This window comes from Chelonoidis abingdonii, chromosome 9, assembly GCF_003597395.2.
Source record: "Chelonoidis abingdonii isolate Lonesome George chromosome 9, CheloAbing_2.0, whole genome shotgun sequence".
In the NCBI taxonomy this organism is placed as follows: domain Eukaryota; kingdom Metazoa; phylum Chordata; order Testudines; family Testudinidae; genus Chelonoidis; species Chelonoidis abingdonii.
In genome coordinates, this window is record NC_133777.1 from 77,973,956 (window position 1) to 77,992,164 (window position 18,209).

General features: G+C 45.0%; 1 protein-coding gene across 1 annotated transcript in view; it reads right to left on the reverse strand.

Annotated features, from left to right (window-relative positions):
• Positions 1–18,209, reverse strand: part of ADAMTS17 (ADAM metallopeptidase with thrombospondin type 1 motif 17) — a 281,647-nt gene that overhangs the window by 90,375 nt on the left and 173,063 nt on the right. Inside the window, exon 14 of the mRNA XM_075069708.1 lies at positions 4,460–4,580. Coding sequence (XP_074925809.1) covers positions 4,460–4,580 — 121 coding nt within the window. The remainder of the gene's footprint in view (positions 1–4,459; positions 4,581–18,209) is intronic.

The window sequence follows — 18,209 nt, forward strand, 5'->3', positions numbered from 1 at the left end:
GGCTGGAAAAATCCTCATTTATACAACTATGTAAGATGGACAAATGAAGTATTTTGAATGGTGACGCAACATTTTAGATAGGATTGATGCGTCTCTCTCTCATCTGGCTCCACATATTCAGTAAAGAATGAGGGTGCAATAAAGGCTTGTACATTATAATACTAATGACCAACACACCATCTGGGTAGTCGCATCTGCCCTGTCATCCTATTTTGATTACCTAGTGTCTCTAGAGATGGGGGAATCCCTGCTGTGCTCATCTGGTTGACCATCAGCAGAGAATGTTCAGTTCCTACAGTTGTGCCATGGGGAAAAGTCACTGAAAGCATTGAGAGCAGCCCACCTAACTGAAAACAGGCATATACCACTTTCATATTCTGGCAGAGACCCAGAAGTTTATCATCTATCTGGGTCAAGTCTTTTTGTTGCATGATGCTTCATGGTGATTTTGATTCGTAAATAACAAAGATAGGTTTCCCTTCAAAAACATCTACGAGATGCGCTTATTTCCAGCTAGCACTGCTACTACAGAAATGGAGAATGTTTTTCCCAACTAAAATGACCAGGGTGCAATTCCCATTTCCTGCCTGAGACATTAGAGAAGCAGTGAATATGTAAACTAGGCATACATTTGTTGATATGCAGATCAGGAACTGCTGTAGAAGATGGAGCAGTGGTTTCATCACTGGCATCAGCTATAGATTTAGTAATGTAACATACAAACTTTTGGGATGGGGGGAGCCTATACAGGAGAGATAGGCTCCACTTAAACCAAAGTGGAACCAGACTGCTGGCGCTTAACATTAAAAAGGTTGCAGAGCAGTTTTTAAATTAGGAGATGGGGGAAAGCCAGCTGCTGCAGAGGAGTACGTGGATCAGACAGAGACTTTTCTTAGAGGAAAGTCTATTGATAGAGCAGCAAAGAGTCCTGTGGCACCTTTGATAGAGATTCTCTAGGTTTTAGTCAGGAGAGAGGATGGTAGAGGATAATGTAAGGGCCAGATCAGACAAGAAACAGTCACATAAAAAAGAATCAGACACATCAGAAAAGGACAGACAATTAAACAGTGACAAGTTTTTCAAGTGCTTGTACATAAATGCTAGAAATCTAAACAATAAGATGGGTGAACTAGAGTGCCTTGTGATAAAGGAGGATATTGATATAACAGGCATCACAGAAACGTGGCAGACTGAGAGCAATCAATGGGACACAATCATTCTGGGGTACAAAATACATCGGAAGGACAGAACAGGTTGTGCGGGGGGGGGAAGGGGGAGAGGAGTGGCACTATATGTGAAAGAAAATGTAGAATCAAATGAAGTAAAAATCTTAAGTGAATCCACATGTTCCATAGAATCTCTATGGATAGTAATTTCATGCTCTTATACAGTGTTTCTCAAACTGGGGCCGCCGCTTGTGTAGGGAAAGCCCCTGGCAGGCTGGGCCAGTTTGTTTACCTGCCACGTCTGCAGTTTGTCCGACTGTGGCTCCCACTGGTCGTGGTTTGCTGCTCCAGGCCAATAGGAGCTACTGGAAGTGGAGCGGGCTGAGGGACCAGGGAACAAAGGGTAGGAATAAATGGAAAATTCTCAGAATGGAGAGAGGTAACTAGTGGTGTTCCCCAAGGTCAGTCCTAGGATCACTCCTATTCAACTTATTCATAAATGATCTGGAGAAAGGGGTGAACAGTGAGGTGGCAAAGTTTGCAGATGATATTAAACTGCTCAAGATACTTAAGACAAAAGCAGACTGTGAAGAATGTCAAAAAGATCTCACAAAACTAAGTGATTGGGCAACAAAATGGTAAATGAAATTTAATGTGGATAAATGTAAAGTAATTCACATTGGAAAAAATAACCCCAACTATACATACAATATGATCGCGCTATTAGTTACAACGAATCAGGAAAAGCTCTTGGAGTCATTGTGGATAGTCTCCTCTGAAATGTCCACGCAGTGTGCAGAGCGTCAAAAAAGCCAAACAGGATGTTAGAACCATTAAAAAGGGGATAGAGAATAAAAGGAGAATATCTTATAGCCCTTATATAAATCGATGGTACGCCCACATCTTGAATACTGCATACAGATGTGGTAACCTCATCTCAAAGAAGATATACTGACATTAGAAAGATTCAGAGAAGGGCAACTAAAATTATTAGGGTTTGGAATGGGTCCCATATGAGAGAGATTAAAGAGGCTAGGACTTTTCAGCTTGGAAAAGAGAGACTAAGGGGATATGATAGAGGTATATAAAAATCATGAGTGACGTGGCAAAAATAAATAGGAAAAGTTATTTACTTGTTCCCATAATACAAGAACTAGGGCTACCAAATGAAATTAATAGGCAGAAGGTTAAAACAAATAAAAAAAGAGTTCTTCACACAGCACACAGTCAACTGTGGAACTCCTTGCCTGAGAGGTTGTGAAGGCTAGGACTATAACAGGGTTTAAAAGAGAACTGTACAAATTCATGGAGGTTAAGTCCATTAATGGCTATTAGCAGGATCGGTAAGGAACGGTGTCCCTAGCCTCTATTTGTCAGAAGGTGGAGTATGGATGACAGGAAAGAGAGATCACTTGATCATTACCTGTTAAGTTCATTCCCTCTGGGGCACCTGGCATTGGCCACTGTTGGCAGACAGGATATTGGGCTAGATGGACCTTTGGTCTGACCCAGTACGGCCATTCTTATGTTATGTTCTTATTTCCAGCACAGACATAAGAGGTATGGCACAATTGTACCACCAATGCTCTTTCTTTTTAACTGCAGAAGTTGCGTGCGATATTTTGTGACATGCTCTCAGAGTCCTACTCTCAAAGCACAAGTGCCTGCCAACAAAGTTAACCAAGGCAAATCTTTTCCTTAGTCTTGCACAGCCAAGATACAAACTTCTCACTACCAACAGCTGGAAGCTAAATGGAACACAAAACAGTCAGAGCAGTAAAAACTGCAGCTGGAAATCATACTACAGATCGGCCTGACAATGGAAGTGCACAAATGAACTCCAGAAAGTAATACTGAAGTTTGTCAATTCCACCTCCACCTCAGAGGCGGTGGTGGATCTTAGCTGCCTTCACAGATAAAGTATGGGAAGGAAGTAGCAGAAATTAGAAAAGAGAATCAGAGCACCAGCTTTGAAGCTGTGATTTAGCAAAGCAGTAGAGCACACACTTAACTTTAATAATGAATTCAATGGAACTCAAGCATGTGCTCCAAGGACATCTTTAATGCTTTGCTCAACTGAGTCCCAAAACAGCACACGTTGAATGTGCTTTGCTTGTGCTTCCCTACATGTGGAGATGGCAACATGCATTTAAATATCATTTTTCCTAAATACTTCCTCCCACCTGCAGTGGCCTCTGGGTCCTAAGTCTAATTTTCCCCGCACTTTGCATGACCAGGATGAAAGGCAACAGATCTCTCATCAGTGTGGAACTAAGTGTGACTAAGGAACAAGGGCTAATTCACACACAATGGGTGTGCAAAGCCAGAGGGGATAGCTTGAGCTTGACTGGAAACAGTCTTATTCCAATGCTTCTATGTTGCTGGCATAAAGTCAGTATAAATACTCAGAGTGCATGGTCTCCTGGTTTAGCTGAAGTGGAGCTATCCTGAGCATTATATGAATCCAGGATGTACACAGGAGCAATCAGTTTAAATGCCGAAATCAGCTGTCCCTCCCATAGGAGGAGACATTATGATTATCATGATTATTTCTCTCTCATTTTACATCAAAAGTACCTGTAACATTCAACATGAACTGCACAGTGTGACTTCTTTGAGCTCAGTAAGGAGGCAATGGCCAATCTCGGCAAACAGGAACAGGCTGCAGATGGAATTCCACCGTTGAACCAGTTCTTTAATAAAACTGGAACATGGTTAAGGAAACTGAATGGCAAAAGGTGTTATACAGAGCCAACAGGCCTGACCCTGTGAAGCCCTGTGCATCTTCAACTCCCCTTCTCAAGAGGGACTTATCACCTCTCAGAATTGGACCCTTGCAGGAACTCTTATCAGTTAAACATTTATTCTGAAAAAACTGAGTGATAAGATTAGACGTCATTAATAACTGAAGACTTGACCATCTTATTCTTGTACAGCTAGTCACTGATTCAGTCCCAAACATTTCCGCAGATTTCTTCTGGGCAACAAATTGGGTCAGAAACACTAGCGTAAATTAAAGTAATTCCACTATAAATACTGTAGATGCTCTCACCCCAGCTTATATCAGTGTCAGCAAGTGCCGAATCTCATGGACAGCCATAATGCTCCCTGTGTATCAACTTCTAAAAATATTAATTTCAAATCTTTTTTTAAATGTACAAAGGCTATTTGATCAGGTGCCACATGGTGTGACTCACCTACTTTTAAAGGACAAGAGTTGTCGCTAGGTCTCTAACTCCTAGATGCTAAGCAGTTCAGACGAAGGCAGAGCGCTTTTGCTGAATGCTACTCACCCATCCCCTTGGTGTGGTTGAAGTCTCCTTTCACCACTTTACAGGTTTTGCCATCTCCGTTGCAGATTCCACAACGATCCTCTTTGGCAGCTGAGCCAATGATCCCATCGCAGCCGATTTTCTAATGACAACAACCAGAGGCCCTCGTTATTTCATCTGCAACGCTAATGTCTCTAAACTGGGCAGAGCCACAGATAACATTTGGTTGAAAAACTGAATGGGAAAAGAATGTTGTGAGTCAGGAGAGCATTCAGTCAGTACGGCATTGGATTGGTTAGTCAGCAAAACACACTTGTCCAATAGCAAATGCACAAACCAAGTTATAAAAAGTTTCACTGTTGTAAGCAGCATCATAAAACCCTAGCTATCCAAAGCACATTGGTGTATTTGCACTAACGTGTTTAAATATTAACAGATTACAAGGATATTTTGTATTTTATAGCAGCTTCCATGTGAGGATCTCAAATAACTTTACAAATATTAATTAACCTTCATAATACCCTTGTGAAACAAGTATATTCCATGAGTCCCATTTTGAAAATGGTAAAAGAAAGGCATTGAGAGGTTCTGTGACTTGCCCAGATTCACACTGGAAGCTTAAGGCAGAGCTAGCAACAGAATCCAGGTATCCTGAGTTCCAGTTTTATGCCTTAACCACAAGTTCCTCCATGATTATGCTTGAGGCTCTGATCTATTGTTCACAGAAGCCAACAGGCATTGTCTCAGGACCACGCTGAGGACACTAACATTCAGCAATGAAGACTCAGCATCTATTACGTTTTCACTATTTGAACTGAATGGCTCAGGATGCTAGTGCACAGGTCCACATTTTCAGCAGGTCCCATTAACCGAACACCAGAAACCCACCATTTATGTTATCAAGAATTTAGGGTCACCATAAATGTATCAAGAATTTAGGTTCACTGATCTGTAAGAGCAAACTGCTGTGTGCATACACAGATGTGACATTTTGCCAATGCTCCCACTGTATTCAGTTTTGACTTTTTTGCACTTAAATGATCCTAAAAACATTTAAGTATTTAACCCGATGCTTCAGCTGAAAAGTCATTTGGATTGTAGTGATAGTCACGCTTTTACATACATGCCTAAAGCAGTGACCACTAAAAATCTTTACCATTTCATCCCATAACAAACACTAGGACATTCTGTGTTCTTCCTAATCCTTGCTCTCATGGTGGAACCCCGACAAAGGACCCCTGACTTTGCGGCTTCAGACCTCATGCCATGAGGCATGCTCCTTGACGACTCTGGCTGAGATCTTGGGGAGGGCAGTCTCCCCAGCCTGAGTCCATTGCTTTCTCCATGAGGTGCTTCTTAAACTGGAGTTCTGGCACCTTGCAGGTCTGGTTTGGAACTGAGTGACAGATCTGTATGTAGCTGAGATATGAGCTTCTCCAAGGCAGAAAAGACAGTGCTGGTGGTTGTTGCTGACTGAGAATGAATGGGGGCAGGAGAGAATTTCTGAAGCCTGGTAATCCTGGGCATAATCTAAGTCAGGAGTCGGCAACCTTTAGCACATGGCCCATCAGGGTAATCTGCTGGGGGGCAGTGAGACATTTTATTTACATTGACTGTCTATAGGCATGGCCCCCCACAGCTCCCAGGGGCTCCAGTGGCTGTGGTTCGCTGTTCCCGGCCAATGGGAGCTGCGGGAAGCTGTTGCTTGCATGGACGTGATAATGATAGATAGCACAACAGCCTTGACTGATACACAGCTTCCATTGCACCTTGGCAGGATGGCAGGCAGGCATATATTTCCAGCTGCATTTGAACAACCACAAGCAACTGGATGGATAAAGGAAATGTGCCAACTTTACTGCGAGTGTTATGAGACCAGTCCACAGGACTGCGGGGGATCAACGACGCAGGGATGTAAAGTACCAGATCTCTAGAGCTACACTGAGGTCCTTCATAAACCTTAAACCACGAGGGCAACGTAGGACAGCCAAGTAAAGATAAAGAGGGGACGGCTATGTGTTTTTCATGTTTTTAAGGCAAATTTCCACACAGGGTGCTACCTAAATAATGCCCCATAAGTATGAGCCAGGCCACGTAGGATCATAAAATAAATATCTAATGCGCCTGGATATGTCAATGTATCTCATATAGTAAGTACATAATTATACTAATATAAACATGCTGATTCTAGCTCAGCTGACCAAATTACATAGAAGAATCATAGAAGATTAGAGTTAGAAGAGACCTCAGGAGGTCATCTAGTTCAATCCCTGCTCAAACCAGGAACAACAACAACTAAATCATCCCAGCCAGGACTCTGTCAAGCCGGGCCTTAAAAATCTCTAAGGAAGGAGTTTCCACCACCTCCCTAGGTAACCCATTCCAGTGCTTCATCACCCTCTTAATGAAACAGTTTTCCCCAATATCCAATCTAGACCTCCCGCACTGCAACGAGTAGCCCTGCAAATTAGAGAACACGGGACACACATGGTTACTTGCAGTATAAGGCATATGTGATGCATATGTTAATGACAATATCCATTAGAGACATACTCAAGACCTCCCGAAAAACAAAGGTGCAACAACAGCTTCATCATGGCCACTGACAAAAAGGGTGAGGAGAGGCTCTGCTGGAAGCAAATCATGTTTCTTGGGCAACAGGCAAACCATTTCTCCACACTGACTACCTCACTTTGCTGTGATTTCACTGACACTCTTGATTTGTATGCTCCACAGGTCTGATAGCACAGAGGGTGGGAGTGGGCGTGTCCAACACATCATAAAGTGCAAAGCTGATAAAGTAAGTAGTTTTATGGGTTTCTGTCTTTCATTTATGCAGAAAAGAGGAATGTGTCAAATAGCGGTGCTTCCTACCAGGCTCCTGCTGGAGGATTTACCAAACGAATGGCTCCCTCCTTCACCAGAGCAACATACAAAGCATCGTCCTGTAGCAAGTGGAGGCTACACTCGCAGGACCCAAACCTCCTGCAGCTTTGAAAACCGTCTGCCATCTCAACAATACAAACATTCTCTGCTACACCTGGGAATCACAAACCACTTGGGATTTGGTCTTGTAAATGATTTCTTAAAAAGCAGAAATTTTTGAAAAAGCGTAAAGATTTCTTGGCTTCAGAATGAAAATTTCTGCATTCTCATTTCTTTATAAGAGAAAAAACAATATAGAAGCACTTTCTTCATCTGTATGAATATTACAGGCCTTGCTGTTTGCTTTTCCTTCCCCATGCTTGCAAACTACTTCCCAAATAGAAGAGGACGGAATCTTTTTTTATTGTAAAATGGCTTATGTTAAGAATTTAGAGTGGCATTGCTAAAAGAGGCAAAAATCACAAGGAGTCTTGATGGAATTTCTGCTCCTAAATCATTTAGGTGCTTTTGAAAAAACCCACCCTTATTGTTGCATTTAAAAACAAAATAAAAGAAGCAAAACAGAACCAATGTCACTAGAAATGGGAATGAAGAATCTCCAAAGGTGTTTGCAGAAGTGGGCTCTTAATTGGCAGCATGTATCGTAAGCTTTGACAGAAGCTATGGAGCACTCTAGGGTTGGATGGCTGGACCATATTGCTGGTTCATTTCACTGTGGCTGAATACTCTATGATCCCACCAATCTGAGAGAGAAATAAGAAGGAAAGAAAGTAACTTTGGCATGATTTTACTCTGTATGCAATGCACAAGATGGTCCCTGCTGGAGAAGTGTGTACCCAAGCATCTGGATGTCTTCTGTATTTCTGGGGGAAGACAAAAATGGATGGTAATGCTGGTGTAAATACCACCAGCTCATCTAGAAGACCTCATGGCTGACTTCTCCAGTATCAACCCTGCTCTTGAAGCCCTCAGGATACTTGCCCTCGGGGATTTCACTGTGCATGCTGACCTCAGCACAGTACAGGACTTCCTTGAAGTGATGGACTTCGGACTTCACCTAGTGGTTCGGGCTCCTGCCCAAATTAGTTGTTGAAAGCCAGAGGTGTGGCTGTGGTACTGTTATCATCACTTTGTACAGGGAATATGATGAAGGCCCCCTATAAAAAAAAAAGTGCCTTGACATGGGAGTGGTTGCCAGCTGATTTTAAAGTGGGGTTTAAAGCCCTGTGGGGTGGGCACCTGGTTATATGAGGCCTCTTGATGAGACTCCTCATGGATCTTGTGCTTTGACACTCCCGATGCTTAGGAGTAATCGATCACTCCTTATGCCTTTGCTCAGTGAGCCATGTGGCATGGAACTCATTCTCTTTGAGCAGGCATCTCGGTCCACTCCCTCTCTCCCCTTTTTAAATAAACAAACATCTGAAAATATACTTGATGGGGGGTATTTTCAGTTTCAATCATTGTTGCCCCTTACATAGGAACCTTCCCCTCTCTATTTTAGTAATACCATATCATTTGGATTCCTAAGCACATGGCGTGGTTGCATATTATTTGGATATTGTTTTAACAATGATTTTATTTGTATTTGGAATGGCTGTGCAAGAGCCTCTGAGTGTGTGTGTTTTGCTGTATAAATACAATTATTATTGTTATGCACACCCAACCCAGTGTCAGACCTGACACTGTATGTTCACAGAATTGTAATGCTTCCCAGATGCTGAGCTAAACGAGCTTCCCAATGGACCAACTATAAATATCAATGCAACATGTGCCAGTCTGCAAATTAATCATGTACAGAACATTCTGGTTATGCCAGACCCATGAGCATTGTCAACTTTTCTCTGTAATATCCAGTGTCCATTTATAGTTTAAGGGATGGAATACATGAAACGGGAATGTACACAGGTGAGTAGCTGATGTCAGACTGGAGGTTAAGAGAAGTCTTGTTTCTTTACTGAAAGCACAGCAGAAGCCAATGAAGTGGGTTATGGGCTTCTGCTGTGATCGGTGAATGGAAGCTACCCGAGGACGCTATTCTAATAGCTCGTTTGAACATTACTGTCTGCTCTGTTTCTCCTCCATTGGGGTTTTACAATAAATGGGGGTGCTACAAACAGGAGTAGAAATCAACAAAAAAAACCCTCTGTCTGTGGAGAAAGTAAACATTGCTCCAGCCACACCAATCAGCAGCATTTTCTGGACCTTCAAAGTTTGCTTCAATCATGGAGATGCCGTTGGGGTAGGGTAGGTGGGCAATGCTCTTCCTGTTCTGAATTAGATACACTGACCTTTACCCATTGAATGCATCTTTGTGTGTCTATATCACCTACTCACTTAGTGGTCCCCCAGCCTACAATTATTTATTCACTAGAGTTTCCCCCCAGAATGGGATTCAGTGTGATCCTCACTTCTTCTGGATGAAGTGCATCTGAATGTGAGACAGCTGCTTTGCAGGATAAGCCTAGCTCCAAAGATTATAAAGCAAAGAGGAAAGCATCCAAGGGAGGTGCCATGTTATCACTCACTTGCCTCACGTGCTCTTTCTGAGCTAACCCGAGTCACCTATTTCCCAATTCAGTGAATGGCAGTGGGACTGATGGAAAAAATAGTCTGCAGTGGAACACAGCAAATCTAAAGCAGACTCAAAAGTGGTAGGTCTTTAAAAGCTTAGCTAGACACTACAAATATTTATTTTTTAATCTCTATTCTATGTTCACCAAGGGCACCAGTATGTTTGTTCTCTAGTTTTCAGATTACATCTTCATAGAGCCATAGCCTGTCTGCGGCAAGTCACAGAACAGTTCCCAGTAAAGCATGCTAGACTTTGTGTGCACTCTGTAAGATTAACTGAAGGATGGGCATAAGTGTAGCTGCACAGTGTAAAATTACTTGCCATGGAACATTTGGGAGCAATGTTTGAAATGTAAGAACATGAGTCTTGCATGGAAAATAAGCATGAGGATGCAAACAGTTAATTGCATGAGCAAAAATATGCAGAAGAATACAAAAAAAACAATGGGTACCGATGTGCACAAAATCTATTTTGCATGTACAATTTAGAACCTTATTTCTGAAAATGTGTCCATGTCTGTGGAATTAGCATTGGCCCATAACACATTACAACAACAATCATTTGAAAGAAGTCCTTCTAACATGGATTTGCTGCCCCACAGGCAGCAGCGTATTATCAGTGAGTAAACTGTAGATTTGCTAGCAAGGAAGAGAATCCATGATATGGCAACAACTTTACAAGAAGGCTGTGGAAAAGCTCGAACATCCTCACATCATAAATTGTTAAAATCACAGAAAAGGCTGCTCTTGATCTGTAGCCATATTCCACTGTATGGGATTTGGTTTTCAAAAGGGTCTTATAAAACATCTTGAAGTACGATATCCAGTCCCCATCAGAAAGCTTTTCCTCCTTAGTGTCAGCTTCAGGCTTGTGATAGCTTACCAAGCACGGAGTACGTGCTTTGAGAGAGGCCAAAGATAAATTTATATGCTCCACAACTGAGCTGCTGGGTTATTTCTCATCTTTTCTCTTTGGCACATTTGTGTAACACGCTTTCCTCCTATTGCATCTGCCATTAGCACTATGCTAACACCAGCAGGACCAAGGTAGCAAGCAACTGAAATGCTTCAGAAATTGCAGAACTGCCATTATTGTATTTCCTGCAAGGATACACAGAATAGAGACTTCAGACAGAACCAAAATCTTATGAATTCTACAATTCATGGAATCTTCATGATAGATTTGTTGTTGCTATTAAAAAAGAAAAAAAAAAAAAAAAAGGTAATGCCATGAAAGCGATCTGAGATTCGGGTTACACTCATCTACAATCTCCAGGCTATCTCCAACGCAGCCTGAAGTACGACAGTGAAAGCCAGCTAATTAGAGCGCTAGGTACCACGTGCAAGGTTTGCAGTTTTACACTGACTATTCACTATTACAGGCACCGAAGACTGTTGCCGATATCCAGAAAGGTACAGATTTGCAGCAGCGGCCAAGAGCACAATGACAAGAAGGAACTCCATTTAATAGCAGGCTAAATGCATTTTCCAGCAGAAAATGGCAAATCCCTGCACACACACTGAACAACGTCTGTAGTCTGCTAAAAAGACATTGCTAGCAAATGCATTCATCAGTGCTATAAAACATTTCTAGACAATCATTGTTTTTATATTGCTCGCTTCGGTTTTAAGACCAACTCCTGAGGTCACTACTAAGTTTTTAGTTAGCTCTAAGCCAGGCAAACTCACAGAGTTTTTCCAAGTCAGGGCAGAATAAAACGGGACCTTAGCATTTGGCTAAGATAAGAAGCAAACTTTTAAAAATATCTAGGTGATTTAGGAGCCCAAGTGCTAGTATCAAAAGTGCCTAGGTATCCTGGAGCCTATATCCCACTTAACTTACAATGAGATTTAGGCTCCTAAGTGCCCAGCAGTCAGATTTTTAGAAGTGTTTTGGCACCTAACGTCCACTGAAGACACTTCTCAAAAGGGTACTTAGGTTTTTCAGAAAACTGCACCCAAGTCCTGTTTTCTGCCCTGAAGACTATCACCTGCCTACGACAAGAAAAACACAAAATGAAACCGAGGACATTGGTTCAGGAAAGGCAGCGTGTCATGACTGTTGAGGAGAGAAAGAAGGGAATTGCTTGAGAGGGTGGGTTTCATGGAGGGGAATTTAAGGATGAGAGAAATGCTGATTTTGTAGCCTATAGGTACAGGTATTTGCTAAATATGGCGTAGGCATAAGTTAAGGTGGTAATGTAATAAGCCTACAAGCCTCAAGGCCTATAAGACAAAAGCTTAGCTAACCTAATCAAGGCATAAGGCCCCAAAAGCCTTAGCATAAGGAGTTAGCCAGGAGTAACCCTAGATCATAAGATATCACAAGACAGAATGCTGCAATGGCTAAACTGCTGACAGGTGACCACAAGATGCTCATTGATACCAGCCTGGGATATTTTAAAGTTAGGAACATCAGCAGATGTCTGACCACAAGAAAACCATAGTAACTGATTGACACATTTGCTAATAAGCTTGAGGTAAATGGACGAGTAACCTGTGGGAGAAGGGCACCTCAATATTAGTAGGGTGAGGAAATACAAACAAGGAAAAGGGGAGCCAAATTTGCTGCCTCACAGGCCTGCTGAAGAGCACTTTAGAAAGGACGAAGGCTGACCCGGAATTGGGAAAGCCACTAGAGCAGGTGTACCCATTACATATGGATATCCTCCTGTTGTCATGCAGGTGAACCCTGACCCGTTTGTTCTCAATTGCTTCATTTATATTGCTGGCTCCAGAAGCCGGTACTATACTGGGTATGCCGGGGTTCTCAACCCATGGCCCAATCAGCACAAAGCTGTGGCCCATGTGACATCCTCAGGGCCATACAGGTAGTATATATATTGTGTGGGTGTGGCCAACATGGCACTTAAGAGAGCTGCATATGAGAACCACTGGTGTACACCATGGTGATTACACACTAGATGTATATCTATGGCTCCAGATGTTTCTACTGTATTATCATGGTGTTAATTCACTTATGTCACTGCCTTCAGATGATACCGGCAGCATATTATATGGCATTGCTGGTAGCGGGTCGCATAGGAGCCGATGCCATGGAAAAAAATAGTGGGTGCTGAGCACCCACAGGCAGGTCCCTCCTCCTCTCCCACACCACCGGGCCCCACCGATCAGCTCGTCTCCGTCCCCTGCAGTGCCGACCGCCATCAGCTGTTTGGCAGCGTGCTGGGGGAGGAATGAAGGGGCGAGCCTGGGCGACGCATGGCCCAGATGTGGGGAGTGGAAGGGGTGGGACCAGCCCCTTCCACCCACTGAGACACTGCTCTGCAGCCCTGCACGGCGGCTGCCTCAGAGAAGAGGGCTGGGGAGGTGACTCCCGCTGTCTGCCCGGGCTCGTGTGCTGGGGTCCCCGGCAGCCCAGCCAGGAGAGGAGTGGAAGCCACCTCCTCCCCAGCCAGGCTCTCTCAGGCAGCTGCCGGGCAGGGCTGCAGAGCAGAGACTGGGAGGGGCCGCGTTAAAAGCGGCTCCCTCCTGCTCCCCGCCTGGGCTCCTGGGAGCAGGGAGAGCAGCAGAACATGCCAGGAGGACAGGCACAGCAGGAGGACACAGCGTCCCACACCCACAGGTAACATGGGGTGGGGAGAGTGCAGTGGCCTTGGGGCTGGGCATGGGGAGACACACACGTGACCTGTCCTTTTGCTCATGCTTCCCCCCCACTATGGGGAGGCACCAGTTGAATATGGGGCACCCTCAGGGGAGGGGGCAGAGCAGGGGCAGGAAGAGGTGGGGTGGGGCATTGGGGGAAAGGGTGGGGTAGAGGCGGGGCCTAGGACAGAGCAGGGGGTAAAGCACTCGCTGGGAAATCTGGAAGTCGGCGCCTATGGCAGGTGGTATGTCTACACTGCTATTAGACACCTGCAGCTGACCTGTGCCAGCTGACTTGGACTCATGGGGCGTGGGTTGCAGGGCTGTTTAACTGCTGTGTAAACATTTGGGCTCGGGCTGGAGCCCAGGATCTAGAACCCTGCAAGGTGGGAGGGTCCCAGAGCTCAGGCTGCAGCCCGAGCTGAAACGTCTACACCACAATGAAACAGCCTCCGAGCCCAAGCCCTGCAAGCCTGAGTCAGCTGGCATAGCTGTCTAACTGCAGTGTAGACACATGATTATTCATGACAGTTTTGCTTTAATTTGGGTGAAACTGATCAAGAAAAACGCTCCTTTTCTATTATTCAGTTCTGAATCCAATAAACTTGCCTCTATCAAAGAAGGTTGGAAGCCAACTGCATTCATAAAATGTAAATGAAAACAGAATTTTATGCTTTCACTCCTAATGGATGTGTGATGAAGTGGGAATGTTCTTAATGTTTTTGCTGAATGTTATGTGGGTGCCTCAGTTTCCCTCCGCATTTCTTGAGTGTCTAGGGGCGTGTTATTGTTGCAGAGCCCTAGGGGGCCAGCAAGATCCTGTCTGCACAGAGAAGGGCCGACACCCTGTCTTCCGGCAACTAATGGCCTAGGCCCCTCCTCTGCAAAGGTGCCAACTGAAGGTGTTGAAGAACAAAGAGATCAGGTGACCTCCTGGCCCGGGAACGAGACAAAGGGAGAGGAGGGGCTGGAGAGTTTTCAGTTTAGAGCCGGCTGGGAAAATGGAGGGGAGGCCAGACAGACCTCCCAGCCTCCCCTGACCCTACCCAGGATGGCCCTGACTGAGGGGGTCCTGTTGTCTGTACCTGCAAGACCTGTCCTGAACTGTGTTCCTGTCATCTACATAAACTTTCTGTTTTACTGACTGGCTGAGAGTCATGGTGAATCGTAGGAAGCCGAGGGTGCAGGATCTTGTCTCCCCCAAACTCCGTGACAGGGTGCTGGGATACTTCGAGGTTACTGGATGTGATGTGGTTCTCCCTCCGTGCCTCAAAAACTTCTCCATAGCGAGTGACTTTGCTGACTCTATCTGAATTCATTTAGCAACCAGAAAAGATGAGATTTGTTTAGGAGAGTTTACTGTTGAAGGAAACAGGGAAAGGGGCTGTTTGCTGGAATTCCTGGACTGTTCTTCTATACAATGGTTCCTGCAAATGTGCACATTACATTGGCAATGTGTCACCCCTGCCATCTATAGCCTCTAACTGCAGAGGCATTACACGGCATGGAAAATACATCTCTGCAGCACCTGCGTTCCATTCCATTTCATCACTTACTATCCTCACCAGGTCCCCTGCAATGCCTGCTTCAAGTACATCCCGTATGTGACCAGTAAATTAATACACATACTAAACTGTTCTGTCAGGCAGCTAGTTAGCAGAGTATCTCCTCTAAGTGGGATGTGCTGTCATGTTCAACAATTCATTACACTAAGCTACTCAAACAGAAGACCAATACAAAGGAGTTCATGAGGCTTTAAAGTCTTCCTGGGTTGCATCCATCATTATGCATCTTCTCTGAGCCAGATGCAAACGGACTGAATGTTCTGCAGCTGTCATCACCTCTCCGCACAGTTTAAGACAGCTGCCCCCGAGCTGAAGTGTAATTCACTTTTCATGATGTATCTCCAAAAGACCGTGCGCACAAAGAATTTCATTTGGAGAGAGCAGGCTTCTACTCACGGAAAGAAGGAAACGTGCTTTGCCGTAACACTTGATTTAGCATCCACAGCTGATTTTGAGCAGCCTTAAATATAACACTGGCGAGGCCAGTGCAGTGGTCATCGGCATGCATCTGGGAGGTGCACAGCTGGCCTTGCTATAAAAGATTATTAATGGCATTTCTTTGGATGTGGGTGGAAAGGGAAGAAAATCTGTAATAGGGACGTACCATGAACCTACCTATGTCAAGGGCACCACATGGTAACTAATGTATAGAGAAAATAAACCCCCGTGCCTGGTTCCCTAGCAAGGCGCGTTACTGATTCCTCCTCTGAGCAAAAGAAAAAGGTCTGGATTAAATACATCCCTCCCAGGGCCGTTTGGCAGAGAGAGGCAGAAAACTTCCCTGCATGTGCTACCCACATGGCAAGGTCGAAACGTGGCAGTGAGAGGAGAAGCCACCAGGCAGTTATCCCATTTCTGCACAGGGAACAGAGAATGGTTGAACAAGGGAGCGCAGTCAGGGGACCTGCTCCTCCTGAGAATGACCTGGTGCTGCGCCCCTTAACCACTACGTCTTAGGAAATACCCGACAGAGCTTAGAACTGGTGCCGAGGTTACTGCGCCAGATCTTCAGCTGGCATAAATCAGCATAGCTCCGCTGAAGTCAATGCAGGTGTAGGCTAAACATCAAGAGTGATGTCCCAGCAGATGTATTAGATTGAGGAACAGACTCCCAAGGAAAAGGTGCAAGCCCCATCACTTGGCACATTTAAAACTAGACCAGATAAACCAGCGAATGATGTGAAGGGAAAATCCAGCATTGGCTGGGGACAGATTGGATGACTCAACAGGTCTTTTGCCAATCTAATTTCTGGGGCAATGTCAGGAATCAGTGCCTGCAGCACAGCTAGTTTCCAGGCAGTCTCATCAGTACATCTGGTCTGCAGCAGCTGCCTGATTAGCCACACAATCTGACTGGCTGCTGAGGCCAGCAGGTCAGCTCTTAAGCCAGCAACGGCGGCAGCTCGCTGACTTCTCAACACTCCCGCCCCCACTGTGCCTGCATTACCTTGTTCTTGCTGCTCCTGCCTTGCACCCAGCCTTGCCTCTTTCCTGTCCCTGCCTCGAGCCCCTCCTTGCCTGATACCCTGTTTGCTCAAGCTCCTGACCTTCAATTTTGACCCCCAGCTGCGGCTCCTGACTACTGAGTCCAGCTCGACCCCCTGGCTCTGGTATCCAGTCCGTTCTCCGGTTTTGAACCCTAGCTCTGGTGACTGACTCTGGCCACTAGGCCTGCTGCCCGTTCTGGCCAGTAAGCTAGACCATCCTCATCCCGGTTGCTTGACAGTAGAATCCCAAATGCACTTTCAAGCCCACATATGGGCCAAATAGAGAAGAAACACAGAGTTTCTGCCATGATGGAGGGTCTACACAGGACTCTGTGACCCATGAACACTGCAGAGGAGACCATTGCGTGGGGATTTAATTACTAGACTCTGGCTAGTATGCAGAAATACACTGTATCTGCATCGCTCCCAGCTGCTTTCTTCTTCTTCAGAATATCACAGAATCATAGAATATCTGGGTTGGAAGAGACTTCAGGAAGTCATCTAGTCCAACCCCCTGTTCAAAACAGGACCAATCCCCAACTAAATCATCCCAGCAAGGGCTTTGTCAAGCCTGACCTTAAAAACATCTAAGGATAGAGATTCCACCATCTCCCTAGGTAACGCATTCCAGTGCTTCGCCATCCTCCTAGCGAAAATGTTTTTCCTAATATCAGTTATTCATATAGGAAAACCCACCACTCAACTCCTAGCCGTTATGGTTGTGAGAAAATGTGAATTGAGCGTAACCAATGCAATGACAACCACCTACAAATAGCCCGAAACAACAGCTCCAAAAGGTGAGACTAGCCCCATTCCTTTCACTGGGTCCTAAGTCAAATGTTCAATGAAGATACTTTAAAAGCCTACATTGTTACCGATTTCATTGCTCAACAAAGCAAGTAAGACAGGAGACAAAGGATCACACTATGAAGATCTACATAATCTGCTCTGAGTGACAGCTCATTTTGGTGCTGAACCGAGTGGGCGCAAGAGACACTACTACTCACTGCCAAAGGACACACCAGCAGGGCGTCTTACTCGCTAAGAGGAAGTCAAGTCCGAAGAGCCCAGCAGAGCATGAATGATCATATTTTGAACATTGGTACAACCTACTCAAAGTGGCATGTCATGTTAGTGCCTCAAGTGGGTGGAGCTTATCTTCTGGGTAGAGTTTGGAAGAGTACCACTACCCTTCCCACACCCTATTCCAATTCCTGATGCCCCACACGAGGCAGGGGTGGGGATGAGCATGCTAAGGGCATGGCCAGTGAGTTCAAGCACAGCCTAATTGTGCAGGATGGGAGAAGTGAGCTTTTCCACTATTCCCATCCATAGCCTGCAGTAGCCAGGCACAAGCTGGCCATGTGGGTCAGCAGCCCCCAAAGCATAGGACGGGGCTGAGGATAGCTTCTCTCACCCTTCTGCACTCAGCATAGTTTCCTTGCACCGAAGCATGCTATGCTGAGCTGGGCCGTGCTCCAGCCCAGTGCCTCTGGATCTATGCTTGCAATTTTCTGAGGCTTTATAAACAATTCGCTTTGTAAGCCCATCTTGGTATTTGTGGATGTGCTGGAAAGGGTTGTGATGTCAATAACATAAGACATATACAACAGGATAGTGGCCATTTCAGTCCCGTGAGCGGCACTGAGGATT